Genomic DNA, 24,853 nt, shown 5'->3' with positions numbered 1-24,853 from the left:
CGAACCAATAAACATTTTTTGCTTAGTATATCATTTTATTATGTCTTAAGACAAATGGAAACTAGATATTATGAGTACGAAATATTTGTAAGTAATAAAAATTTACATAATAAAATACTTACATTCATACAAAATACAAATATTTTTCTTAGATATACAAGTATAACTACATTTCATTTTCGGCCAACGAACAAATAGTTTTGCTTTGGGCCCTGATAATAATACATAATTACATTTTCATTTTTCACCAAAAGTACATGAGGCACAAAAGTCAATAAATCTTAAACACACAATAAAAATATACCCAGATACAAACACCAATACAATAAAATAAAATACAATACAATACAATACTAATTTTAACTGAACATTTTTTGGATATATGCATAATTTTATTAAAATTAATCAGAAAGTAATGCAGTTACATGTTTGCAACCTTACGTACTTCACTTGCCTTTAACGAATCCGGATAAGTTCAATGTTTAGCCAGCCGAAAAGGATGTTTAGATTTTATTTTTAAACGCATGTGAAATTAGTCCTTTTTTTTTTAACACTTCATCGCTGTCACGTGAATTTACGGCAACATACATTATTATTGTACTTTTGTTTTGTAGTAACGATCTGTAGGCTAAATATGTACATGTGTTTGTTGAAACTTCGTTTTAAACATCCATATACATAAATTAATTTTGTCAATTTATTTATAGATACCAGTAAAATACAAAATAAATTATATTTATTTTACGTCCTCTTAAATTATTTAAATGATATATAAAATATGACCAAAAATATTTCAAATGAAGAAGTATTTTCAACTTCAAGTACGCGAGAATTACACAGACTCATTTACTTGCGTATTGCATAGCATACATACTTCACGTCCATTTCTGACAGTCTTGCAAAGTCACTTCCAAAGTATCTACAAGTATATTCTTCAGGCGAATTCGGACACGGCATTATAATCTTACATTATATCTAGAAGACGTGTTCTTACATTTGCTTGGAGTTTTAAATTATTTTTTTGAAATAATAAAGTCAATTTTAAAGTTTAACTCATTGCAGAAACACTTACGCAATATATTTGGTGGTTCTCTGCAAGTGTATTTTGTGTTTTATTATAGTTTGATAATGAAGTTAATATGAATTTATTGCCTTTTTTCTGATATGTGTATACATTAGATGTATATGAATATAAAAATTTATGTAACAGGATGAATCTTAAATGGTTTGAACAGTTATCTATAATGACTGAGTAGGTTTTTTCATTAAAAGCCTTTCTTTTTTACTGTTTAAGTTGGATTTCTTTATAACTCAAAAAAATTATCACGTAACTAAAAAAATGAATAAAAGAGCAAACTTCTGTTCGTATGTAGGTGTTAATTTTGCTACCGTTTAAATCATGAAAATAATGTAATACAATTTGTTCTCTAGATAATTAGATTTAGAAGTAAGGCTACATATTTTAGTCATTACCATGGTACGACTTCCGGAAAAGTTTTACATTTATATATTTTTTTTACAGAAGGTACCGGAGCTTGCAGGTTGCGCAGAAAGGAATTGTATTGTTTGTGAGAGTTCTCTGTTCGCAGTAACACCTATGATATATGTTTGATGTTCTGTTTACAACTCATCGTTAAAACTAAATTTTACAGACTGATTATTATCCTTTTATTTAAAATCTAAGTTATTTACAGTGTTTAAAATATGCTTTCTTGCGTTTCGTTTTGTTTGTATCATATTTGAGTCACCCGCAAAGATAATGAGATAGATATTTTATACTGCTTCTTTCGCAGTTTTTTTAATTTTAGTCTTGACAATGGGGAAGCAATTATACAGGCTGTGCTAAATAGATAAATTATGCTTTATGTCATTGAGATTAAACTCTTCTATTTTTGTGCATTTTATAGTATTCCTAGTTTAGTTAATTTATCCAACAATATATTTATACAATCAAGGCCTTAGATGCTTTATAAAAAAAACTCAACTGATTCATAATCAGTTGCCGTGTATAGATTTATTTTGTAGATAATAAGCAGTATGGGTTTTAGTGCTTAGAGTTGATGTAAAACCATGTATTAAATTTGAAAGTATTTTGTACTTTTCATACTTAAAATTATCATACAATGTTCAAATATTTTTCGATATAATTAAGGACACCTGTATTTCGTGAATACATCTCGTGTCAGGCTATTTCACACATAACTGTAGCTTTTTTTTCTTAGAGGTTTGGCGAATTGCGGGCGTGCAGCAGTACGGTAACTACGTCCTCATTGGCCCCGTCAAGTGCGGGAAAACAGCCTTCACCGACCACAGCCAATAATTACAAGAAAAATCTACAGTGTTTTGTTAAATACCTTGACACGAAATGTATTAGCGAAATACAGGTGTCCCTAAATATAAGACGTAATTGCTCTCGGACGATAATTTTCTTTACTGGTATTATCACCTTTCTTATGCAGGAGAATAGTTTTTGTAGTCTTGTGATTCCCATTCTGAAATAATTCCAATAATGGAATATGTGTTTATTATAATAAATGGAGAAGTGTATATAATATTAGCAAATGGCTCATTAAAAATATGAAAAGAAATAATCATAAATTACAAATCATTCTACTGCACATAAATCACAGATTTTAAAAAGCAAAAATTACTATAACATTCAAAATATTACAGAGCGTGCAATGTAGAAAACACGGACGCATGTTGTTGTCTAAATGCAATAAATAAAATACAAGTCTGCGGCTTTAAAAACAAAAGAAATAAAATGTTTCATAAATATTCAACGCTTGTAAGGGTACAACTATTACACTGATATGACATAGTTTTTCTAGTAAGTACATCATACAAATTCCTAACCAGGCACACACAAATATATAATTTGTGTTACACTTCAATAAATTTGGCCATGATTTAAACCTAATAAATAAAGAATGCAAACAAGCTAAACTCTACAGAGTATCGTCGAATAAAATCTGGGCCAAAAGTAAATCAATATTTTAGTGCTCAATACAATTCGAAGGAAATGGAAGATATTTTGTAGTATTATAAATGATAATACAAGGATTGCTGATTTGGTTTTGTATTAATTTTGAGCGTAAAACCACCCCGAAAATATTGAATAAATTTTTCAGTTAAGCTGCATATAAACTGAACTGGTTTGCTAGCTGTCTTGCTATCGTAAACATGACTGTGAGTCTGATTGGCCATGTTGGTGATATGCACGATTTTCAAGGCTGTCTCCCGATATTATATATGTGTTTTATTTTTATACAAAATGAAGCACGAATATGTTATATATTTCTTGTATGAGATACTAGTTGCAAAGACGTTACAGTTTGATTTTATGGGTAGTGAATCAGTGGTATAAAATAACTTCATTTATTTTTTACCGATAACATCTTTTTGACATTAGTATAATATAATCACTCGCCAACCAGAGAACCTTATTTTTTGTAGTCATGAAAAAAAATGTTTGTATTCAATATCAGCTAATAACTTACTATTGCTTATGTCATCAAATACATTTACAGTACTGTTCAATTTGTACAAGCATGAGAAGTAAACAATAATTAGAATTTTTTTATCAGATATAAAGCATCACTGTATCAAATTAAAAAAAAGAGTTCTCGTCAGCCACACAATTTCTGTCTCTCAAAATTCACACATCTGAAATTTTGCGTTTCTTTGAACGACTTTCTTGTGCCTGTATAATATATTCTGGCTCACGAATCGGTTGTCCCCTGGGACGACATGGATCAGCAAGCTCTGGCAACAAGCAGTTGTTAAAAAATCGCAACAATTTTGACTCCATTTTCTCAAGCCAGAAACAATCATCTCTCACAATTCTTTCTATTGAAATGCCTTTCGTTGTCCAAACGACAAAATCACACCACTTTCTTCGTGTGATGTGTAATTGCCCTTGCACTTGATAGTAGTAATTGTGAGAGCGATTCAAGCAAAGCTCGCCGTCGACAACTCTGCAAAAGAACGTTTTCAGCTGCATTGCTGCATCTAAAGGGTTAAGTTCCCTTGCAGAGTATGGACATTTCACCTCCACCAAACCATCTTCATCAACTAAACCATCAGGAGAAGCTGCAAGAAAGCAATGCTGAAGGTCAACGAAGAGACCACATTGTTTAACAGTATGGCCTGTTTGTTCTTCGTATAAAGCGACAGCTATGCGCTCGTTTGCTAGACCATGTATTGTGGCAGCATTCTCCAATACACGACTGTACACAATCGCTTCCACTGTCACTTTACACGAAGTATTTTCCCTCATTTTACAGACACGTCCGAAAAAGGAAGCAGTGACTCGTTTTCTCCGCTCCTTCATCCACAACTGACTGCTTCCTTGATCTCGTGTCTGCACCTCCAGATCATTCCTTTCTTGCACTGTAAGCTCTATGCTTCTCATCACAGACTCAGTCAGAATTTCTAGTTCAAGACCAGAAGCTGGAGGCTGAGTTGCATGAGGACCATAGCTCTTATCACCCTGTGGTTTAAATGATTCCGATTTCCGTGGTACATGCGGATTCATATCCAACCTTCGCCTACAGTTCGCCTGCTGTTTCTGTCTTTTTGCCATTAATCGCTTCACAGTCACTCCAGGGCTGTGACCTGTGATCGCCTTCATAGTTTGTCCATGCCATTTGTAGCGAAGTTGGAAAGACAAACCAGCAGCAGTAGCCCTACGGCTGTAAGACCCCTGCTGTGAACGGTTTATCTGCTTACCGCCAGCCATCCTTGCAACTAATGACATGTACATTTCTGCTTGGTTGGTTGTGAGATCCATTACAAGTGCTTGTGACTTTGCTCTCACTCGGTCAAAAGCTTGTTTGATTCCCACAATCAATTCACGAGGCAATGCGTCATAACTGCAGGGATTTGCTGTTTTACCAGCTCTCTCACACACATCTAAATTGCATAACTTATGGTCTCCAAACACATGGTTGGGCACATTTAGAAGTGTTGATTGAAGTAGCATAGCATCACCCCCACAGTTGCTGATACAACCTCTTGCACAGCGACAGAGGGCTTTGATTTTCGACTGGCTGAGATGCCGCATATGGATGCCCTTGGCTATGGCATAAAGATTCTTTTTGAGATTCTTCACGACATGGTTAGCACATTCAATCTTTTCAACATCTCTTCCGTACGAAACATTTGCAACTATGGCTGCATGCACACTTGAATCCCCATCACCAACAAACTTCTTAAATTGAAGTTTGTACTTGGCTTCACAGAACCGGAAACCTTCCACTATAATGTCTGCCTCCATTGCAGTGGAAGAATCAGTCCAGTTCCGGAAACACAGGTGAGGCGTAGGTTCCATTTCCATCCGTTCGCTCCGAATGCATGCGGTACAATATTTGTTTCTCACACCAAGGAATAACAATTTCTTAGTGTAGAAGCCAATTATTATAGCACATCCAGACTTAGCAGAATACCTATGACCATAGGATCTTTGGCTCCAACCTCCATCCAAAATTCCTATGGTCCAAGCATATTCCTCATTTCCAACCATACAGATGCGTCCATCATCTTTCGCCATAGAGAACTCTTCCAGTGCAGCATCTTCCATTTCCTTCTGCAACATTGCCTTCCAGTGCTCTCCGATTCTGTTCTCGTGATAAGAAAAGCAACCCGGGCTCATAGGATGCATATCAATTAGTGACAATAGTTCATACAATGGTCCGTAGCCTAGACCAACCGAAATTGCGCCCCAAACAATCTTATCGTTGATATCTAAGTTGGTATCGATTTTGCATTTTCTTTTTCTTCCCACTGGAAGGCATTCCACAGGCTCAGATTTGAACTGCTGCTCTTGATTGCAGTGAGTGCACTTAAATTTAAAATTTGTCAGCAGACCGTACCTGTTGACACTTTCCAGAAAATATGTTCCTGAAGATGAAATGGGACACCTGTAAAACCAACATAATAATAATTTCTGGTAACATCTCCCAAAAACATTTGTTACCCGTTTGGCTTTCACACAATAAACAAGACAATTTTTTACTAGCATCGGCAATTTAGCTATAACTATTGCTATACATTGGTACTCAAGCTGTTAGGTTGTGATTTTATTAATTTCATACAACTGCTCTAACAGCATAATATTGCATACATCCAAACTACTGTCGTTAAAATCGAACATAAATAGCTTGCAGTGAATCCTGAAAGATCTGCCCGACTCTTTGTGATAAAAGATTATTCTATATATACGTAAATGTACGTTGAAGTGCACTGAGGTAAGGTGGTCAAGTTATCAGTACGGGTGTTACCTCGTTTCACCATACACAATAATCTTAGCAGCTCCTGAGCTCTGTCGAGTGACATGTGAACAGAATAAAATGAAAGAGATAAACTTACATGCCAGTAGGTTCGCTAATTTTTGAATATGAACAGAAGCTTCTTTATCTTTGTACTTATCAATATAATAACATGCACACCACTACAGTTTTCCCAAACTGTTGATGTGCATGTCACAATTAAATAAAAAAATAATTGTGACATGGCTCGAACAGATATACATTTTACATGCTTAAAAATTATGCTATTTTAATGTAAGTCTGAAATGTTGTTCAAGAAAAGGATACAATTTTCATTTGCATTTCACTGTGCTGCAAGAAGCCATATGGCCATGGCCACATTTATTCGCGCATTTGCCCTCTTACACATCATGGTATAGTAAAACACTATTTCGATCGTCATCGTCTTCACCTCCAAAAAATTAATAATAAAAAATTAATAAAAAATAAATTGGATATTTACGTTGAGGTATTAAAATGTTACTTACTCGTAGAACAGATAGGTACTATCGCCATATCGGCAGACACGTTGGCACGTCCAACTGTCGTAAGCCAAGCGTGCAAATGTTATGATGCTATCTTATTATAAGTAACAAGAATATGCACAATTAGAATATTACGTTTTTAAATTATTAAAAAATATATTTATCTTGTTCCTTTTACTATGTTTCTTAAAAAATTTCTGCAACAACGTTCTTCCGAAAGAAGGTATACACCGATTTTAAAGGTGCGTGCCTACTTTTTAATTTTATTTTTTCAGTAATTAGAAAATAAAAATTGGTACTTTTCCCACTTTCATCATTGAGGCTGCGACCCAAATTTAAAGTTTCCAGCCCTTTTGACAGTGGGTTGGAATTTGTATAGGCCATTGTGTGAGCGAGTGAATTACTTTTTGCATATTCGAGCAATTCTAAATTTAGGCCCTAAGTTTAATTATAACAATTTCACGTCAGCCAGAAAGCTCAAAGGCTGGTAAAACAATAGAATTTTATTTCATATAATTCTGTATCAATTTCATCTAAGTATTACACACCCATTTAAACACAATTTCTATACATAATAATTTTACTTCAGCAAGGTCTTCGGTTTCTTGTAACAAATAAAATTACCTAAAAAAATAACTGGACATACTTAAACAAAGTTTTTAAATTGTAACATTTGCCAAAGAATTTAAATAAATCTAACTGCAAATGTAAGAACACAGTATAAAGGTCTTTAAAATTGTATTTTGGAAAATTACCTCAATGTTTATTTGCTAAAACTCCTCATTTCACTTGTTGTGTGTGCGCGCACGTGGAACTTATGTTTCTATGATCATTTATAGTTGCAAATAATGTAGCGGAAGTTAAATTGAAAAATATATAATTCTTTCTGGCCAATATTTGTTTACAAACAAAATTTTACAGACCCCAAAAGCAAAAAAAAAAAAAAAAAAAAAAAAAAGAATCGCCACTGCCTTGTAATTGTGTTTCTAACGAACTTGTATAACTAACGAAAATGTGTAACTGCTAGGTGTTAGTGATACAATAAATGCTTGGGTAGTGAAAAATCCATTGTTGAACGACAGCATCGAGAGATTGGCCCTTATTTTTGTATCGTTATATACATAACTAAATAATTACGGGAGGAAGTGGCCGTAGGCGGCTGGTCCGCTCGGCGCGCAGGGGGGTTCCTTTGCGCGGCTGCCAAAAGTATGAAATTAAAAGAAAAACATAATATTGTTCGTACTGCAATTCAACTTTGCATTGATTAGTGTAAAACTATACGATAAAAATGGAACCCTGTAATTTTTTAGCATAGTAATTATTTTTTTTGTTTGTTGGGGCAAAAGTCCATCTTTCCCCGATGAAAATTTTATATGGTGTGCAATTTTTTTTCCACTATAGTGTTTAACCTCTTATCGAATAAAGGCTTACTACGTTAGTAAGTAGCTCCACCACAGTTCACTCGATATATGCGTTAGCTGTGATTACATTGGCTATTTATCTCTCCTCGTCAATATGGCTCAAATATATTTTCCTTTTATTTTCAACATTTATTAATTTAAATCGGTATTGTTACATATCTATCCTATTTACTTACTAACTAATGAAGTCAATAAGTTTGTAGAAGATTTTCAACCTTCCAGCCGGTTAAACGTTCAGAAGGCGGTAAACAGTAGTGGAAAAAAATCTAAATAACTCAATTTTACATAAAACAATTTTTACCTGTGTCTCTCCAGAAGACGGCATTGCACCATGAAGTGACGAACGTCAACCATCATTCGACCCTCTAACATACTGAGTCCCGGATCTGTCTGTGGCAATGGAGGCTCGTAAACCACTATCAGCGGAGGAAGGTCATCATTCCTAGAAGAGTTATTCCCTTTTAAGAAACATAGCCCATACAATAATTTTTATTCATATGAGTATTATCACATGAATTCTAAATTTACCTGTCATATCACAAACAAGATATGTAAGTGTAAAGCTTACCCTTGATAGTCATCGGACAGAGTATGTGTACTGTCATCAGTGTTGCGTGATGTACACGCCGCCACTGAAGACGCCATGGTGGTTACATCTGGCACTGTGGGGACCGAACTTTCACCGCCTGGGCTCTCTGGCAAGGTTGGTGTTGCAGGACCATTACCAGCAGGCAGAGGGTTCTGTGTCAACCCCAGCTTCTTCTTTTTTCTCGCTAATGTTGCAAGCCTAAGTGAAATAATATAATTCATTAGAGTAGTTAAAGAATTTTAATTTGCCTTTGCTTTAATATTCATTAAGTTTGCTAGTTTAAGATTTATTAAAAATTTATTTAAAGGAAACTATTTAATTAAAAATAGCCTGTCCCCCCCCCCCTTCTTTTTTTTTGTGATTCATCTGCTGTTTGCCTAGATTTAGTCCATTAATCATTAATCTCTCTGTTGTCTATTTTCATCTGTAATATTTTTTAAAATATTTCTGAGTTAAGTGGTTTTTGTTTGTTGATTTTACTCTCGAATTGTTTAAGGTTTTTTCTGGGTGCACTTATAGCAATTTTTGCGGAAATTTTGATTTATTTACTACACATTATAGCATAAGTTTCGACCAATAGGTGGCACGGTAAAATGTCTAACATGTTTTTTATGTGATTAATTACGCATTTGTATTTAAAAATGCTTAAACTGTCTTTGGAATTTTGAATTCTATTCTGAACCACCTTTAGCATGTTACTGAATTTTACGTAACTATAAAAGATGTTGTCAATAACTTAATATGTTGCTCAGAATTCATATAGTATTACATTTGGCAAATTTTAAACCTGTAGATGCTCTTTAATAGTACTTAATTTTTTTTCATTATTTTTGCAAACAGTAGTTGTACCTTCGGAAATAAAAAGTAAATATTACAAAACTAAACTTGAAAAATATTTATCTACTGTATTAATCTTTATGCTACAAAACGAAATTTCGTTTGTGTGTGGGTACATTTTCACATTTGTAGTGTTACGTAACTGTTTACATACACGGATATCATCGTGATTATGGTTAAATATTTTTTTTATAAAATTAGTCAAGATTTAATTTAATAATGGGCCATTTCAGCGAAAAACTTGTAATGAAATGTTGGTATTCTGTAAGACAATGAGTTGAAGGATTGCTGGAATCAGAAGAAAAAAACAGTATGTGACGAAATTGTTTGTTTGTTTTTTTCGAAAGAGGAAGTATCTAAAATAAACTTAATCTCATAACGTGCCAGAGACGATTAAATGTTATGTTTTTGTGCACGTAAACTGTCAACAGAAAATAAAATTTTTCTAAATGGCCTGCTTGTTTTTAGTGCATTATATACTGTATTTTATATACGCATTTGTTATAGGAATATACTATAAACTTTGACTTAATGGAACGATGTACGACATGTAATATGATTTGTCTTGTCATTTAGGTTGTATTTCCCAGGTTAGAACGAACAGTTACAACTCAAATGGAATTTTTAAGTAAGTACTTAAGTTTAAAAATTCATAATATGTTTGTGCCGCGTAGAATGCATGAAAACCATCGATAACTATATAATAATTGCCGCGGACTAATACGTATGCACTCATTTATACAAATTTGATTTCCTAGTCTAAACTCCCCCGTATCAAATACAGTCCTGCTACGATATTTGTTTTGTTTGCATTCATTTTGTTTTAGCACACCAATGTTTTTTTATGGCATATAAAACGTGCATTTTGTATCTAATTCTTATTCCTTACATTACTTTCTTTAGAAAATTTCAAATACGTAAGGAAAAATCATTAAAAAAAATATAGAATTTTCAACGTACCAGCGGTGCGACTTCCTGAAAGATTTTATGTAGTTTTACGTTTCATAGTCCAAGAAACCCATAACCATCATCAGTTCTAAAGTTATATGTATATGTATGTATATATATCACAATTTTATGAACACGATAACTGCCGTAATTTTTCGCACATCAATTCCAAACTGATACATAAAATCAAGTAATGGAAAATCTCGATCGAGTTCGTCAATGGACAAAATCAGTCCATAGGGGTAGAAATGGGGAAGGTTTTTTTTAACAGAAAAATCGCAACAACTTCCATAATATGATGCATATCGCATCCGTGTGAACATAAAGCTTAAAGGAAAAAATAGGAAGAACTTTTGTCTGAATAAGTTTTTGATACGACCAACCATAACTGCAAGGGGTGTAAAAATTAAAGTGTTTCGGACCAAAAAAATCGTAACTCTCTTATTATGCATACTATCGAATCCGTTATAATTCTTCAAAAACCTTGAATTTTTTTTAACTAAATCTTTTGTCGGAAACAATTTTTGATTAGACGAACCATTTTTGCAGGGGTTAAACAGGAATTGACAAAAAAAAATCATTGCTCCCTTAGTAGGCACACCATCGAATATGTTCTAACTGTTTGTAAATCTTATAAACGTTATCAAAAAATTTTGTCTGAAACAATTTTAGATACACCCAATCATTGCAGAGTTATCCTTAATTTTCGCTATAGCAAAAAACTATGGGGAAATATTGAATAAACACAATCTCTTTCATTGCTATATCAATTTGTTATTTAATTTGAGGTGTTGCAGTTACTAGGAAACATGTATCACATTTAAAGAATATTCATATTTTTAAATTTTTATATAACCAAGCATCACTGCAATGGGTGAAATAACAAAAAAAAATCATTGTTTGAGTAACTACGCTATATAATATATACGTCTTAATTTTTTATAAAAATTCGAAATACTATCTCAAACCTTTATCAAATAAATAAATACTACAAAATATACGGGCGAAAGGGATTTTTAATATAATGCCATTGATTTTAACACCAACACAGTATGTACAAGAAAAGGGTAATGTAATTATTTAAAAAAAAAATTACCGCTAGTTATAAATTAATAAATTCTTTAAACTCTAAACCAATAAAACGGCTAATAATATAAATATATATAACATAAATATATACATATGAATGGACTGGAATTACTTTTCCGGGGAAAAAAAAATACAATATGTGATTACAATGTAGAACAAGTACATAAAAATACTTACTCAAGTTGGCGTCGATGGGCTTCTTTCCATTTCCTGCTGTGCTTCATTTTAAATACACGTCCACTTACTATTGCTGATACTAGTGTTGTGTTTTGACCGTTTCGAAGCGATAATATTCCCGCCTGAACTCCTGCGATATTCGAGGCATCTAGTGAGTAAACTCGGAACTAACCGGAGCTCTAGCGGCAAACTGTTGAACTCGTTCCTTTCATCAGCGGCAAGTGACAGTTAAATCACAATATTTTGTACTCAGATTATTTAAATTCTGTACGTTGTATTAAAAAAATTAAACCGAAGAATTGTTCATTGTACCTCCTTTAAGTTGTGTGCAAAGTAACAGCCGTGTACCGTTTAAATATATACCTAATATTTAGTTTTGAAAATTTCTAAATTAAAATTAAATAAGAAAGAATTTTTTGAGAAAATTTTCATCATCATATTTACAAAATTCAAAGTTTTATTTACAATTCTACGGTTTATTAATTTTTTTATCTACTACGATATTCATGGGAGAAATAATTTTCTTGGAGGCTGCAAAACTAAGGATCTTAGCCTTAAGTTCACTACTAATTGGTTTTCTTTCCCACATATTCCTAACTGTCATAAGCACTGCTACTGTTAATGTTACATTACACTGAGAGTTTGGCAACAAATAACTAGGTTTTGATAGTGGTTGAAAATGGTGGGTGGCTGCAGAGTATCAAGTACTTCAACAAAGCTATTTGGGAAGTCAGCACACACTGAGGGACTGAACTAGCTAGGTGAGGTAAAGTGGCAGGTTTAACTAGCCTTGCATACCCACACACACTCTGTGTAACTACTCTACGCCCTAGATGCCCGAGAAAACATTTATTTTGGAACATAAAGTGATGACCGTCCAATTTTATTCGTGGAAATTAGGCTAGTATAACAGTTTATGACAGGTATATTTATTCACTCTCCTGCAATAAGTAAATTTGACAAAAAAAATTAAATCTAAAATTCTTACATTTTTTTAGTTACACAGTGGCATGTATTTTGAGTGTAAAATACATGTAAAAATTAAATGATATTAACAAAGGCCTCAGACAAAAATAATTAGTGGGAACACATAAAACTTTTGAAAGTTTAATTATTTAATTTGTTGAAATTTATTTTTTATACTTATGGTAAATTTGGTTCAGAATGTTTACGGTTGGCATTGATTTTGAAAAGATGCGGCAAAGGACTAGAAACTGTCAGACAAAAACCTGATTTATCAAATTTTTTGTTATTAGTTTAAATTTTTATGCAAGTTTAATTGGTAATGTTTTTGTTTTTATTTCTATTATTGGTGTGAACACAGACACTTTAAAGTATTTATATATTTACGTGTGTGAGCATAAACTTCTGGAAAGTGCAAGTCGGTGAGCGAGTGACATTGGAAGGGTGCTAGGGGAAGTGGGTAGATGTCAGACAGTCTGCAGGTGGCCGGCATTTCAGGAGGTCAAGGTCATGGCGTGAGCATGTTTACACCCTTTTAATTGTCCAATTTTGGGTGTAAGTGAATATTCCTCACGCACATTGAGTACCAGAGTCGACTGCACAAACCTGCCAGTAAGTGTGGCCCCATCCCTCATTTGGCAAACTGGATGCCGTTGTAAATCTGAGACGAATGTAAATTCTACTTTAGGAGAAATCCCAGGGCGTGGTCCTTTTCAGTTTGGCAAAATTCCTTAGAATTTTATGTTTGCAAGAAGTCCTGCAGGTGTGAGATTGTGATTTATTGCAACAGACTATTTAAACTGGTTTTAATTTTGAAGTGCCAGAAAATACATTTTAAAAGCTTTTAGGGAAAATATTTGAAAAAGGAAAGTACTTAAAGTTTATATAGCTATGCTCACACATGTTAAGCAACAGTTAAATATTTTTTTTTTGTGATACTATCAATTTTTCATGTATTATACTTTTTACATTTACTAGTATTTGCGATTGTGCATATATTTACATTTTGAAAGGTAAAAAAAAGTAGAAACTTTAGTCATATTATATTATTTAGTATCACACGTGTGATATATTTATAAGATGTATGCATATTAGTGGTAATTTATTCAAGCAACTTTTTAATAACCTTATTGCCATTTGTATTTTTTGTAAACATTGGTTTGTGATACGGATTTACTTACTTTTAAATTGATTAAATGCCTAGAAAGTTTATCTGTGACTTTTATCTTTTTTGCTACTATCATGTTTCCTTAATATTATTATTATTTTTTTAGATTTACATACCAGTCAGTAGTTATGTTTTAGGCTCCCACCCTTTCGTTGTCGGAGCCCATTTTTAATGCTCAGACAACCCTTAATTACTTTTAAATTTTAATTTTATGACGATAGACTCAGGCCCAATCCGGGTGTGGGGACGAAGGTCACTCGCTGATAGTTACAGCAGCGACTAACAGTTCAAGTTTATTTAACTTGGCAATTAAAAGTGATAAACGTACATTAAAAATATATAAATAGTTACGTGAAATATTGATTTTTTTTAACAAACTACCTTAATGTATTACAAAAAAAAGTAAATAAGTTTTACTTAAAATTTCAGTTATAAAGACACAAAGAATCAATTGTAATGAACGATGAAGGCGCATAAAATAAGCTGTTAGGTACAAGAAGGTCATACAACACAAAATGTATAAAAATATAAAGATCGTAAATTAGGTTGTTTAAATTTATCTTTATTGCTATAATGTCTTCACCCAAGAATTAACAAGATAGCATTAAATTCATTAAATGATTTTGTGCAAAATGACATTTCTGGTTATGTGACCTTATTATAGTTATTGTCTCAATTGTATCTTGTACACAATATATTGGACATTTCTGCAAAACTAAAAATAGGAACAGATGGAAATGAATTGCAGCCAACACTTATTTTGTCTCCGGTAAATAATAACAAACGCTACAGTTATGTTCTTCACTATCTCTCCTAACCAGATGCCTCTTCTGAAGGGTACTGAGCACTATTAACAAATTACAATCCTTGCACTAAGACTACCTGTGTAAACAAATCTTAACAAATAGATGCTTTGTTACAGGCAATAATTTAAAAGAGTGCACCTTTCAAATGTAGCTACATAAGTTAATAAATTAACCTTACTATGTATCACTTTTTTTTTTAAACAAATGTTTGTTTTTTACTTATGAGTAGTAGCAGTTGGGTAGCTTGCTAAATATTTCCCACAAATTTTCTTATTCAGTGTGTTGCATCTATGGAATTTTCTTAATGTAGCAAAAAATTTAAGTGATCTTCAACATTGAATTCAATTTGAATTTTTAAAAAAATTATACTTGATAGCCCAAGAAAATTTGGTGCCTATTGCAAAAACATTAATTTTGAATAAAAAAATATTCTTCAATTTTCTTTAAAATAGGAATCAATTAATGCTCGTTGGTATAAAAAGGTTCATTGGAAATCAAAACCAGTAATGTCACAAATATTCTCAACTAGAATAACACTACCATCGTAGTGAAACAGAAAAATCCTGCAACCTATCCTAACACCAATCATGGAATACAATAAGTGTTTTAAAATTATTCCATTTTATGTATTTAATACACTGCTTTTACAAAGGCTAGAGTATAAAAACTACAATACAGGACACACAATTAAATTAATTCGTAACCAAACATGTGATTTGAGAATTTGATCCTACAAAAATAATTTAAATATAAAAAAATTGGTTGTCTGGAAAGTCGGTTTACGGACGATAGTTTAACGTGACGTCATAACAAGACATTGATGAAATTATTGCATACTTTTATGAATAAAATTGAATCATTATTATTAAATAATCACTATTTTGTATGGATACAAAGAAGGAGTGAAATGAAATCTACAATTTAATTGATAAATTTACTTTTATTTGCACTCATTAATTCAAATATGTTTATTACTTTAACGAAGAGATTATTTTAACTATAACTTTTATACATGTTTGCTATTTAACTTCTTCCAATCTGTGTTATTCTGTTAAGGATAGGACGATGATAGAAAAAGTAGGAAACGAATGGGAGTGTTTCAAGTATAATGTGTCTCGAAAAAGTCAAATTGATGGTTGTTCCAATCGAGTGGAAGAGAGATAGATGCAGCCCAAGCATACAATGAGCATAACGGGACACAGCGTAACGGGACAATGTACATAATGGGACACTTTTTTGTGCGTGCAGCCGGCGTTCATCAATTTATTAGACGTTGTCACGTCAATAATGCATAAACCAGAGGTCATTAGAGACCCTGAGGGGAGATGAGATCAGAATGTAGCGTTGAGGGAACAAGCGGGTGGGGTCAGCGGGAGTGCCCAGAGAAAACCTACCGACTTGCAGCAACGTCTGCCATGTTTCCCACATGTGAAATATACACTTGAGAAACAGTTTTATTTACTTAATTTAAACAAAAACTCTTTATTGAGTTTCAGTAAGATGCATTGCACAAAATATGTTGCCATATAAAATTTAACTTACCATCTTCATACACAATACAAATTTTCTGTCCGTCCGAACTCCAGGCCATTCCTTTTACCACTGACTTATTGCGATTATTAATCATTTCTTCACACCATGAGCCCTACAAAATTATGCAGTAATTAGTCACTCAAAACCTAAAAAATCATATAGATCACAGAAAAATCATGCTTACTACACACATTATGGTTCTAATATGTACTCGTTAAATACAAATAAAGTAGTATGTAGCATCAGAAAGAAAGTTTTCTGTACGCACAACACATTAATGTTTAAGTTATATTTACAAATAATGTATATGCTACTTACAAGCTGTTTAGAAACTATTTACTGGCAATCATTTTTCTGTTAAATTTGGCATTTGGATTTATAATAAATTAAACTATTAATAGCCACTAAATATGCAATCATTCACTTTAACACTGTTAACATAAGCACAAATGATTCAAACTTTAATGTTGCTTTCACTCACTATGCAACGTGTTCAGAAAGTAAGTAGTTTCCTCAAGTAGTCGCTAGAGCACATCAGTTGTACGTGTGCACATGTGTGCTGCATTTTAAAACATAGTACCTGTTTAAAGAAACTAGAGAAACAGTTCTTTTTGCAGTTAGCTTTACATGTCAATGACCCAGAAGTCATCAGTAGAGACCTGCAAAATTCGCGGATTCAATCAGTGATAGGCTAGAATTCAAACACATATACCTCTTAGATAATTTTGCTATTGGCTTACTGTTCATCTGGACGAATCTCAACCAGTTATAAACCCTCAACCAAAGAAGGATCGAATCACAAACAAACAAGCTGAGACGACTTACAAGTCGGCAGCCAATGAACTTGCGTTATTTGCCCGACTGTACATGGGTATGTGCAGTCTATCCTGAAGGCCATCGAAACCCCAAATTTTGCAGGTCTCTAGTCATCAGAAATGGAGATGCAATAAATCAAGGGTAAGAGGGGAAGGACTACATCATGGCTTATTATGAAGAACTATTTCATCATTTACCTAGGTGATTTTGAAAAATTACACAAAATCAAAACAGGGATCGCTGGACTGGAACTCAAAAATGGGTCCTCCAGAATACCTGTTCAGTTTCTTACCACTATGTTGCTCTCTCATCCCCAAATTGTATTCAATTTTGAATTCCCCTAGCCAAGTTCTTGAGCCACATTGTGCATTTTGACACAGAATTGGCTACTTATTTTTTTTTTATTATTTATATCTCGTTGGCGAGGTCGTAAGAGAGGCTCACACACCATGCAAGTCAGGGAAACTGAAGAAGGAATTGGGCATGGCCTAAAGGAAGAAACCATCCCAGAACTTACCTGAGGTGATTCCCAGAAACCGTGTACAACCCAAATCAGGATGGATGGACAGACCGATACTCAAACTCCCCGAATGAGAGTTCAACATTTTACGTTAAGCTCGGTCGACTGTTTAATTGACATTTACACTACTTATGCTGTTTTGCAATCATTGTTTGTTTGAGTGAAAAAGTGCAGAATTACATAGCCACAAAAATTTCTTAAGATGGTAGTATCCTAAATTATTTTGCTTCTAATATCTCATGTATTTGCAAATGATTTTAAATAAATTCATAATATTGCCATATTCCATTGTTTATAAAAGGCTTTTTGTACTACACAAGTTCTTATTTACTGGTTTTTATGAACTTAAAGGCAAAATTTTATGTTAGTCCTAGTAAGTACTGAAAGCATGGAATTGTGTGGAATACAGTTTTAGATTTACCATTTGTGTGTAGCCTTTATTTTCAAACACTTTAGTTTTAGTCTATAATTCAAAAATCAATAAAAATTTTGTTTTCCTGAAACTATAGAAACCTTTGTTTTTCATGGTTTTGGATTTTTGGATGTCATTTTCACAGACAAAACAGTCAATTTACTTTCTTGTTTAAGGTTGTTCACAATTTTCGTGAATACAGTAAACTCTCGATTATCCGGGCCTCGATTATCCGGTTTTCGGGTTATCGTGCTTGATTTTTTTATGAAGTTGTAAAAAAAAATGACGGGTGTAGCTACACCGTGACTGAGCTGCGCTTTTTTTTTTTACTGCTGCGTAAGAAAGCTATTTACCTGACCCTTCAGACCCTCGTTCCCCCGTCGCCTCACCCGTCAATTTGTCACACTTTAAACCAAAAAGGAATGCCTTGACTGTTGCTTCCGGCTCAACTCCTCCCCCCCCCCCCCCCTTTTTTTTTCATTTTCTTTTCAAGCGTTCTTTTCACAGCGCCCCACCACGCTAAAAAAAAAAAAAAAAAAAGGTCCCTCTACCTCCTTTACCTATTGGAATATTGCATCATTAAAACCTGTAAAACTACACAAGAAGAGTGCTTGTGTTTTTTTTTTTTTTTTTGCCACGCACGCACGAAACGAGGTCTCACACACGCACAAAAGGAACAGGGCTCTCGTACACACGTACACACATTGTGGGGGAGGGGGGGTGGAGGGATGGAGAGGGGGGTGATTTATGATTTAGGAATTTACCCTCTACCGGCCGAAGCAGCCAGTAACACAATGGGAGGGGGAGGGCTTCTTGAAACCGCCCAGCGAGAGAGAGAAAGGGAGCATGTTCGCCACCAGACACCCCTTCCTCCCCCCACACCCCCACCCAGCAACAGCCTTCATTCTTTCTCGACAGCCTCGGCGCCAGCATAGCCACGGCCCTCTCTCGCTTTGGAGCCTTTGTTTACTGCGTGAACCTTTTTTTGCTTCCAACTAACAGTATTTTTCCTTGTTTGAAGATGCCATTTAAATCACTCTTTCTTACGAAAGAGCCAACAAGGAAGCGTAATAACCAGATTAGTTTAGGATTACTATTTACGTAGTCAAACTGACGGTGCATTTCAAAACTCTCGTAACTTCGAAGGTCTCGTAGTATCCCATACTCGTAGTTATGACTGTAAAGTGCACCCTAATTTTAATAGGCGGAATTAACAAGAAACAATATCTTGCCGCGCAAGGTTAAAAAAATAAAATGCAATAGCTGGAAGGTGGTAAAAAGGTGTATAATATTGTGCTGTGGTTCAGACACTTATTTTGTAGTGACCCCGGTTAATAGGTCGTTAAAAGGGCGGAGGGAGATGCTGAGTTGGGACTGCCGCCACTCACCATCCCGTAGCAATAAAGGGGACAGGAGAAGGATGGCGGCAACACAGTGCCAGTATTGTTTACGGTCCAATGAGCTGGGACACGGTATACAAAGCCTTTGCTTGTACTCATAGAATTCTACTGAAGAGACACTCTTTTGCCAGTAAATACACCATTTTTAAGTGGTGAAACGGATTATCCGGGTTTTTTTTATGGGCATTCAATTATCCGGGCATCGGAAGGTCCCAATTAACACGGATAATCGAGAGTTTACTGTACTTCCTGGGAGTTAATGTCTCGCATATTTTGTCTGAGTAAATATGAACACGGTGACAACTGTGGTGTAATCTCTTCAGTTTCAAGTTAAGATCTTGGATAAGATGTGACTCTATAATCTCATTCTGAATTTCAGACAAAAGAAGCTTTTTCTCATTAAAAGTTACCAGTTTATTTTTATTTCATACTAAAAAGTCTTTGTGGGAGACTGGTCCACACTTGGCCACAAACTTCATAGATCTGATCATTAGACCTACAAAGCCAGCATTTTTTTTTTCCAGGAGCATTTTCAGCTCCAAAAATTCAAAATTAAGGCTGACATCTGTGAAGAGCTAAGTAACAATCAATAACAGTGCACATGCCCAGAGCAACAATTGCATTGGTTTAATGGCCTTTTTAGGAATGGTACTTACTTTCTGAACACATTTCAACTTTAACTATATCATTGAATCCAGCGATGATTTTTAATTAAAAACTACAACACAAAATTAAATATGTTTTATCACTAAAAGAAAAGTTATCATCAGTGTAGAAAAAATAATCACAATAGCAACATCTTTAAAAATGAGAGAATCTAGAATTTAAAATAACCAAATTTTGAACAGCTGAAAAATATTTAACTCAATAAATGAAATACTGGTTCAAATCTTTCTATACAATTTAAATTCAACTATGGAACATTTTTAAACATCACTGTATGAAGGATCAAAGTATACAGTTACATATTTTACACTTTTTATTAACAGCATGAGTATTCCAGTCTCTATGAGAGCAATATTAATTATTTCAATGATACAAATCAAATTTTGTAATGGTTTGAAAAATTGATATGTTTAAACTTAGAGTCAGATTTACAAAAAGGGAGTGAAATAAATAACACTGTGTTCAACTGAGACTGCTGGTGCTTGTAAGCAACACAAGTGTGAATTAAATCATGATATGAGTGAGGCTGGTTTGACCAGTTACAGTGGCATGGCAAGAGAAATAATCTACATGAGAATAATATTTCTTGGACCAAAACCTTAAATCAAGGCATATCTAGTTTAAATTTCCTTGTCATTATTCTTCCTAAAATTTTAAAATAATCTTGAAATCTCCCAATAATATTTCCTAAATAGGCTTATATTTATTTCTCCAAAAAAAAAAAAAAAACATTTTTTTAAACAAACTACCTTATACAACATCCAGACTATAATCAGACCATACTGATCACTTGTGGTCAACTTCTGATAGTTCTCGTTCCACGTTATAACCTGAATCTGACCACTGTGTCCTTCCAATGTTTGATTCATAGAGAGATTTGATGGTGCAGCTAGACCCTTCATCTTGGTGTCTTTGCCTGCGAAACAAGTACAGTTCTTTTCAAACAATTTTATTTGGAAAATTGTTAAAAAAAAAAGTCTTAATTTACAAATCCTGTAAAAGACCATAAAAGCTGCCAATGTACAGTGACGTTACAGACCAGCTTGCAAATGGATGTCATGAGTTATATATACATCTAAACTATAACATGTATCGAAAAGAAAAAAATGTTGTGTGCAAAAAATTATGAATCACATAAGTTAATGCTTAGATCCATTACTTGTTTTACATGTTTTTTTTTGTCTTTTTCACTTGCGTCCTACCAAGGCAGGAATTGAACCCAGATGATTTTCTAGTGGGAAATGAGGTGGACGTTGCTTTGAGGCTTTGAGCCAAAGGTTTTTTTTGAGGTACTATACATGTTTCCTCAACCAATGCATTCAATTGTTGCTCCATTTTATAACTTCCTCCCTGATCCATTCCTAACCACCTCAAAGTCAACTTATGTCAATATTCATTCATCCATTTAGTCACGTGTCATCTGCTGCAAAACAAACTTGACATTAACTTGAACAAAAATTCACAAGATTTAATAAAAGTCAAACAACTAAACAGGGAACGTAAGAGTGTCAGTGCACTGTAACAACACTTACAAGCTCGGCTCCACAATGCTTACCAGTTGGGCAGTGTGACATCATCACTGATAACCACGGTACCTTCCACATCAGATAACAGGTGTTCCATGCATCATAGCAATCTCTGGTTTGTGCTGCAAATATTAATTTGTCTAATCTAATTCATATATATATATATATATATATATATATATATACACACACACACACACACACACACACACACACACACACACATGGCCTAAAAATTTATTGTTTAGGTTTACAAGGCCTTTAATAAAGCTAAGAGTGCCTAAAACTTGAATTTAAATTATATAAGCTGTCTACTGACTTCCAAAGCTCTGGAATTTCAGTATATTTGTAGTAAGGTTGAGCAAAAAAAATTCCAAAATTAACTTCACATATTTCATGTACTACTCCTACGCACAAGCTACGTTCATTATTTATAACAACACAACTATTAATGTTCTTCAACTGTAATATCATGATGTAAGAAACTAAAAGTACATTGCGTTATGTTTCACATGCAAAAATTCTGCAAACTTTAGTTTTATTTTCATAATAAAATAAATTTTGCAACTTTTAAACAATAAAAATTTTATTCATAGATTTTTCCAACTCACTGTAAAGCTTTTGACTTGATAACGTCTTATAAATCAATGAACGCCGGCTGCACGCACGAAAAAGCATGACTCATTGTCATGTTCCACCTGAGCCGAGCGTGCAAGAACCGGCCAACCACCGTGCGAGAAAATCTTCTATAATATCAAACAGGTTAAGGCGGGCTTTGAACTAATTGTTCGTGATCATATTCAAACAAATTATTAAAATTAAATTTGCAAAAACTGTAAATAATATTTGAAAATTAAAAAGTATGCAATTTTTACCAATGTTTTCTTATGACGTTACCACGTAAAATTATCGTCCGTAAAACGACTTTACAGACAACCCACCTTTTTTTTTAAATCACAAAAAGGATAAACCATCTTGGCTTTCGAAGTAGAGTTGTGTCACAGTGGCATGGGTATCAATGCTTTATTCTGCACTGTAGCAGGCATCTTCAGAGTTTAGAATCAGTGCAGAAACTGTGACCTGATTCAACCTCAAAAGCCAAGATAGTTTATCAGACAATGGCCACGAAAGCCTGCAATCTAAACAAAAAGTATACTAAATTCCTTCAAGAAAAGGAATAAAAAAATTACACCATTATACAGAGAGTTATATAGTACAAAACTTCTTATTAATATCATATTTGTCTTGTTTCAGAAACTAATAAAAGTACTTTTTGAATGTATCCATGTTGTTCTAGCAAGAGGTTTGTTCCCCACAGTAGATCCACGGATTAATTTTACTTCAGGCTAAGAGACAAATTGCCTATACATAATAATTCCTCTTTAGAATGCTTGTTAGTCAATAACAAGGTCACATCTTTGGCGTGTTGTTACACATGAGTGTATAACTTCTCATTGTTTATAACTGGCCCAGTGTCATCAAACCTGTGTTGAGAACACTGTAGTCCTATCATCAATGTGAAGTAGATGTACATGAGTTTACAGTCTACATTGCTATCCAATGAATCCGCCAAATAATTGAGACTCCAGCCATAGCAACACTCTGTTGAAACAGGTGTTAACATCAGCATAGCTATTAAGTGCCAATCTATAATATAACATTTTGTGTAATAAATGTTACTGAAATAGGACATGAACATTTGAACTTAAATTATATATTATAAATATCATAATTTTTAATTAATAAATGCCTACATAACAAAACTACGTTTTCACTGATAAATTAAAAAATAATATAATTACCAAGAAAAAATTTATTATAACATAACAGATTTGTTACGATTTGCATGATGACAAAAGAGGCACAACGAATTCAGGACAGACAACTAAGGTGTTGATAGGTACAACACAGCAAACAGCTTGCAATTTGGGCGAGGACACCTGATGTAACTGCTGGAATGGGGAGATCTAGAGGTAGGGTCGGCTGATCCATCTTTCGAAGCTGCTTGTCAAGGACTTTAAAGATGGCGTGCCTCTAACAATGAATCTCGCATGTTCAGTCCAAGTGCCAATACAAAGTTTGGCTTCAATCATCACATGGCTCAACAAGTCTTCTAGCCTCTCCTCCCACTTGTTTATGGCATTTTAATGTGCTTCAACTAGTTCAATTAATTTATTCTTTCCTTTTACTTACACACTTTATGAAATCCTCCTATCTCGTACCTCCGAGCTACTGCTCGTGTTTGGGTTTTGCCTACCAGGGTGAAACCATAACAAAGCGTTACATACCTTGGAAAGTGTATCACAGTCATTTCATGACTTTAAAATTCTTTGCCATGTAATCTTAGACCTAAAACATTTAGCAATTTACACTTACTAGATAAACATAAACAAGGGACGTTCAAAAGATAAGTTTCGTTACTTCCACAGGGAGTGATATCACAAAAAGAGAAAACATTTAGCCATAACACAAGACAATCTTTCCTGAACTCACGAGGGGGGAGCAAGAACTGAGGAGCAATGGTGTAATGGTGTAGGCACGGTGTGTCGAAGAATGAAGATACGCAAATGATGGTCATGCCCAGGGCCGCTGAGAGAATTTGTGGGCCCCTGGGCAGCTGGGGAAGTAGGCCCCCTTCCTTTTTTTTTTGCATACCACTACTACGTAGGCCTATACCATAAATATATATGGTATCGTAAAATTGCATCCTTCATTTGAACATACATAACGATTTCCTAGTTACGCAAAAAAAAAGAGAGAGCATTTGCATGTATTATCTCAGTGCACTTTTACATTGTTAATCCCATCAAAATACATATAATAATTAATTTTGATGTGTATATTGCTAAAAAAACAAAAAAAATCCTAAATGGTAATCATAAATTGCATTATTATATGAGTGTTTAAAATACATAAGTATAATAATTTATTCTGAATGAAAATATTATTAAAATAATGTAAAGTAATAATTTTATTACTTCGCAAACATCAAACACACTGAACCACGTTGATTATATTGAAAAATTTGTAATACATATTAATTATTTATAACGTTCCAGGGACGTCGGAAAGTTTTCATTAGTGAGGGGACGAACAGATGTATCACACTTACCTCAGTTATAGAGTGGGGGGTCGGGGGACCCTCCCCCGGAAAAATTTGGAATTTTAGATGCAAAATTGTGCTATTTA

General features: G+C 33.8%; 1 protein-coding gene across 5 annotated transcripts in view; it reads right to left on the bottom strand.

The window, feature by feature from the left end:
- Nucleotides 1-24,853, bottom strand: part of LOC134529083 (WD repeat-containing protein 35) — a 136,092-nt gene that overhangs the window by 95,126 nt on the left and 16,113 nt on the right. The window contains exons 3-5 of one of the 5 annotated variants that reach the window (XM_063362791.1): nt 21,694-21,786; nt 20,888-21,054; nt 16,334-16,436 (exon numbers count right to left, since the gene is read on the bottom strand). In XM_063362791.1, coding sequence (XP_063218861.1) covers nt 16,334-16,436; nt 20,888-21,054; nt 21,694-21,786 — 363 coding nt within the window. Of the gene's footprint in view, nt 1-5,873; nt 7,747-8,515; nt 8,657-8,782; nt 11,609-16,333; nt 16,437-20,887; nt 21,055-21,693; nt 21,787-23,857; nt 23,918-24,853 lie in introns of those variants that run through there. The other 4 variants (XM_063362792.1, XM_063362795.1, XM_063362793.1 and 1 more) reach the window with 4 other exon arrangements.

The sequence above is a fragment of the Bacillus rossius genome, chromosome 2, assembly GCF_032445375.1.
Source record: "Bacillus rossius redtenbacheri isolate Brsri chromosome 2, Brsri_v3, whole genome shotgun sequence".
In the NCBI taxonomy this organism is placed as follows: domain Eukaryota; kingdom Metazoa; phylum Arthropoda; class Insecta; order Phasmatodea; family Bacillidae; genus Bacillus; species Bacillus rossius.
The sequence above is the reverse complement of the archived record's forward strand: the minus strand, read 5'-3'. Positions and strand labels throughout refer to the sequence as shown.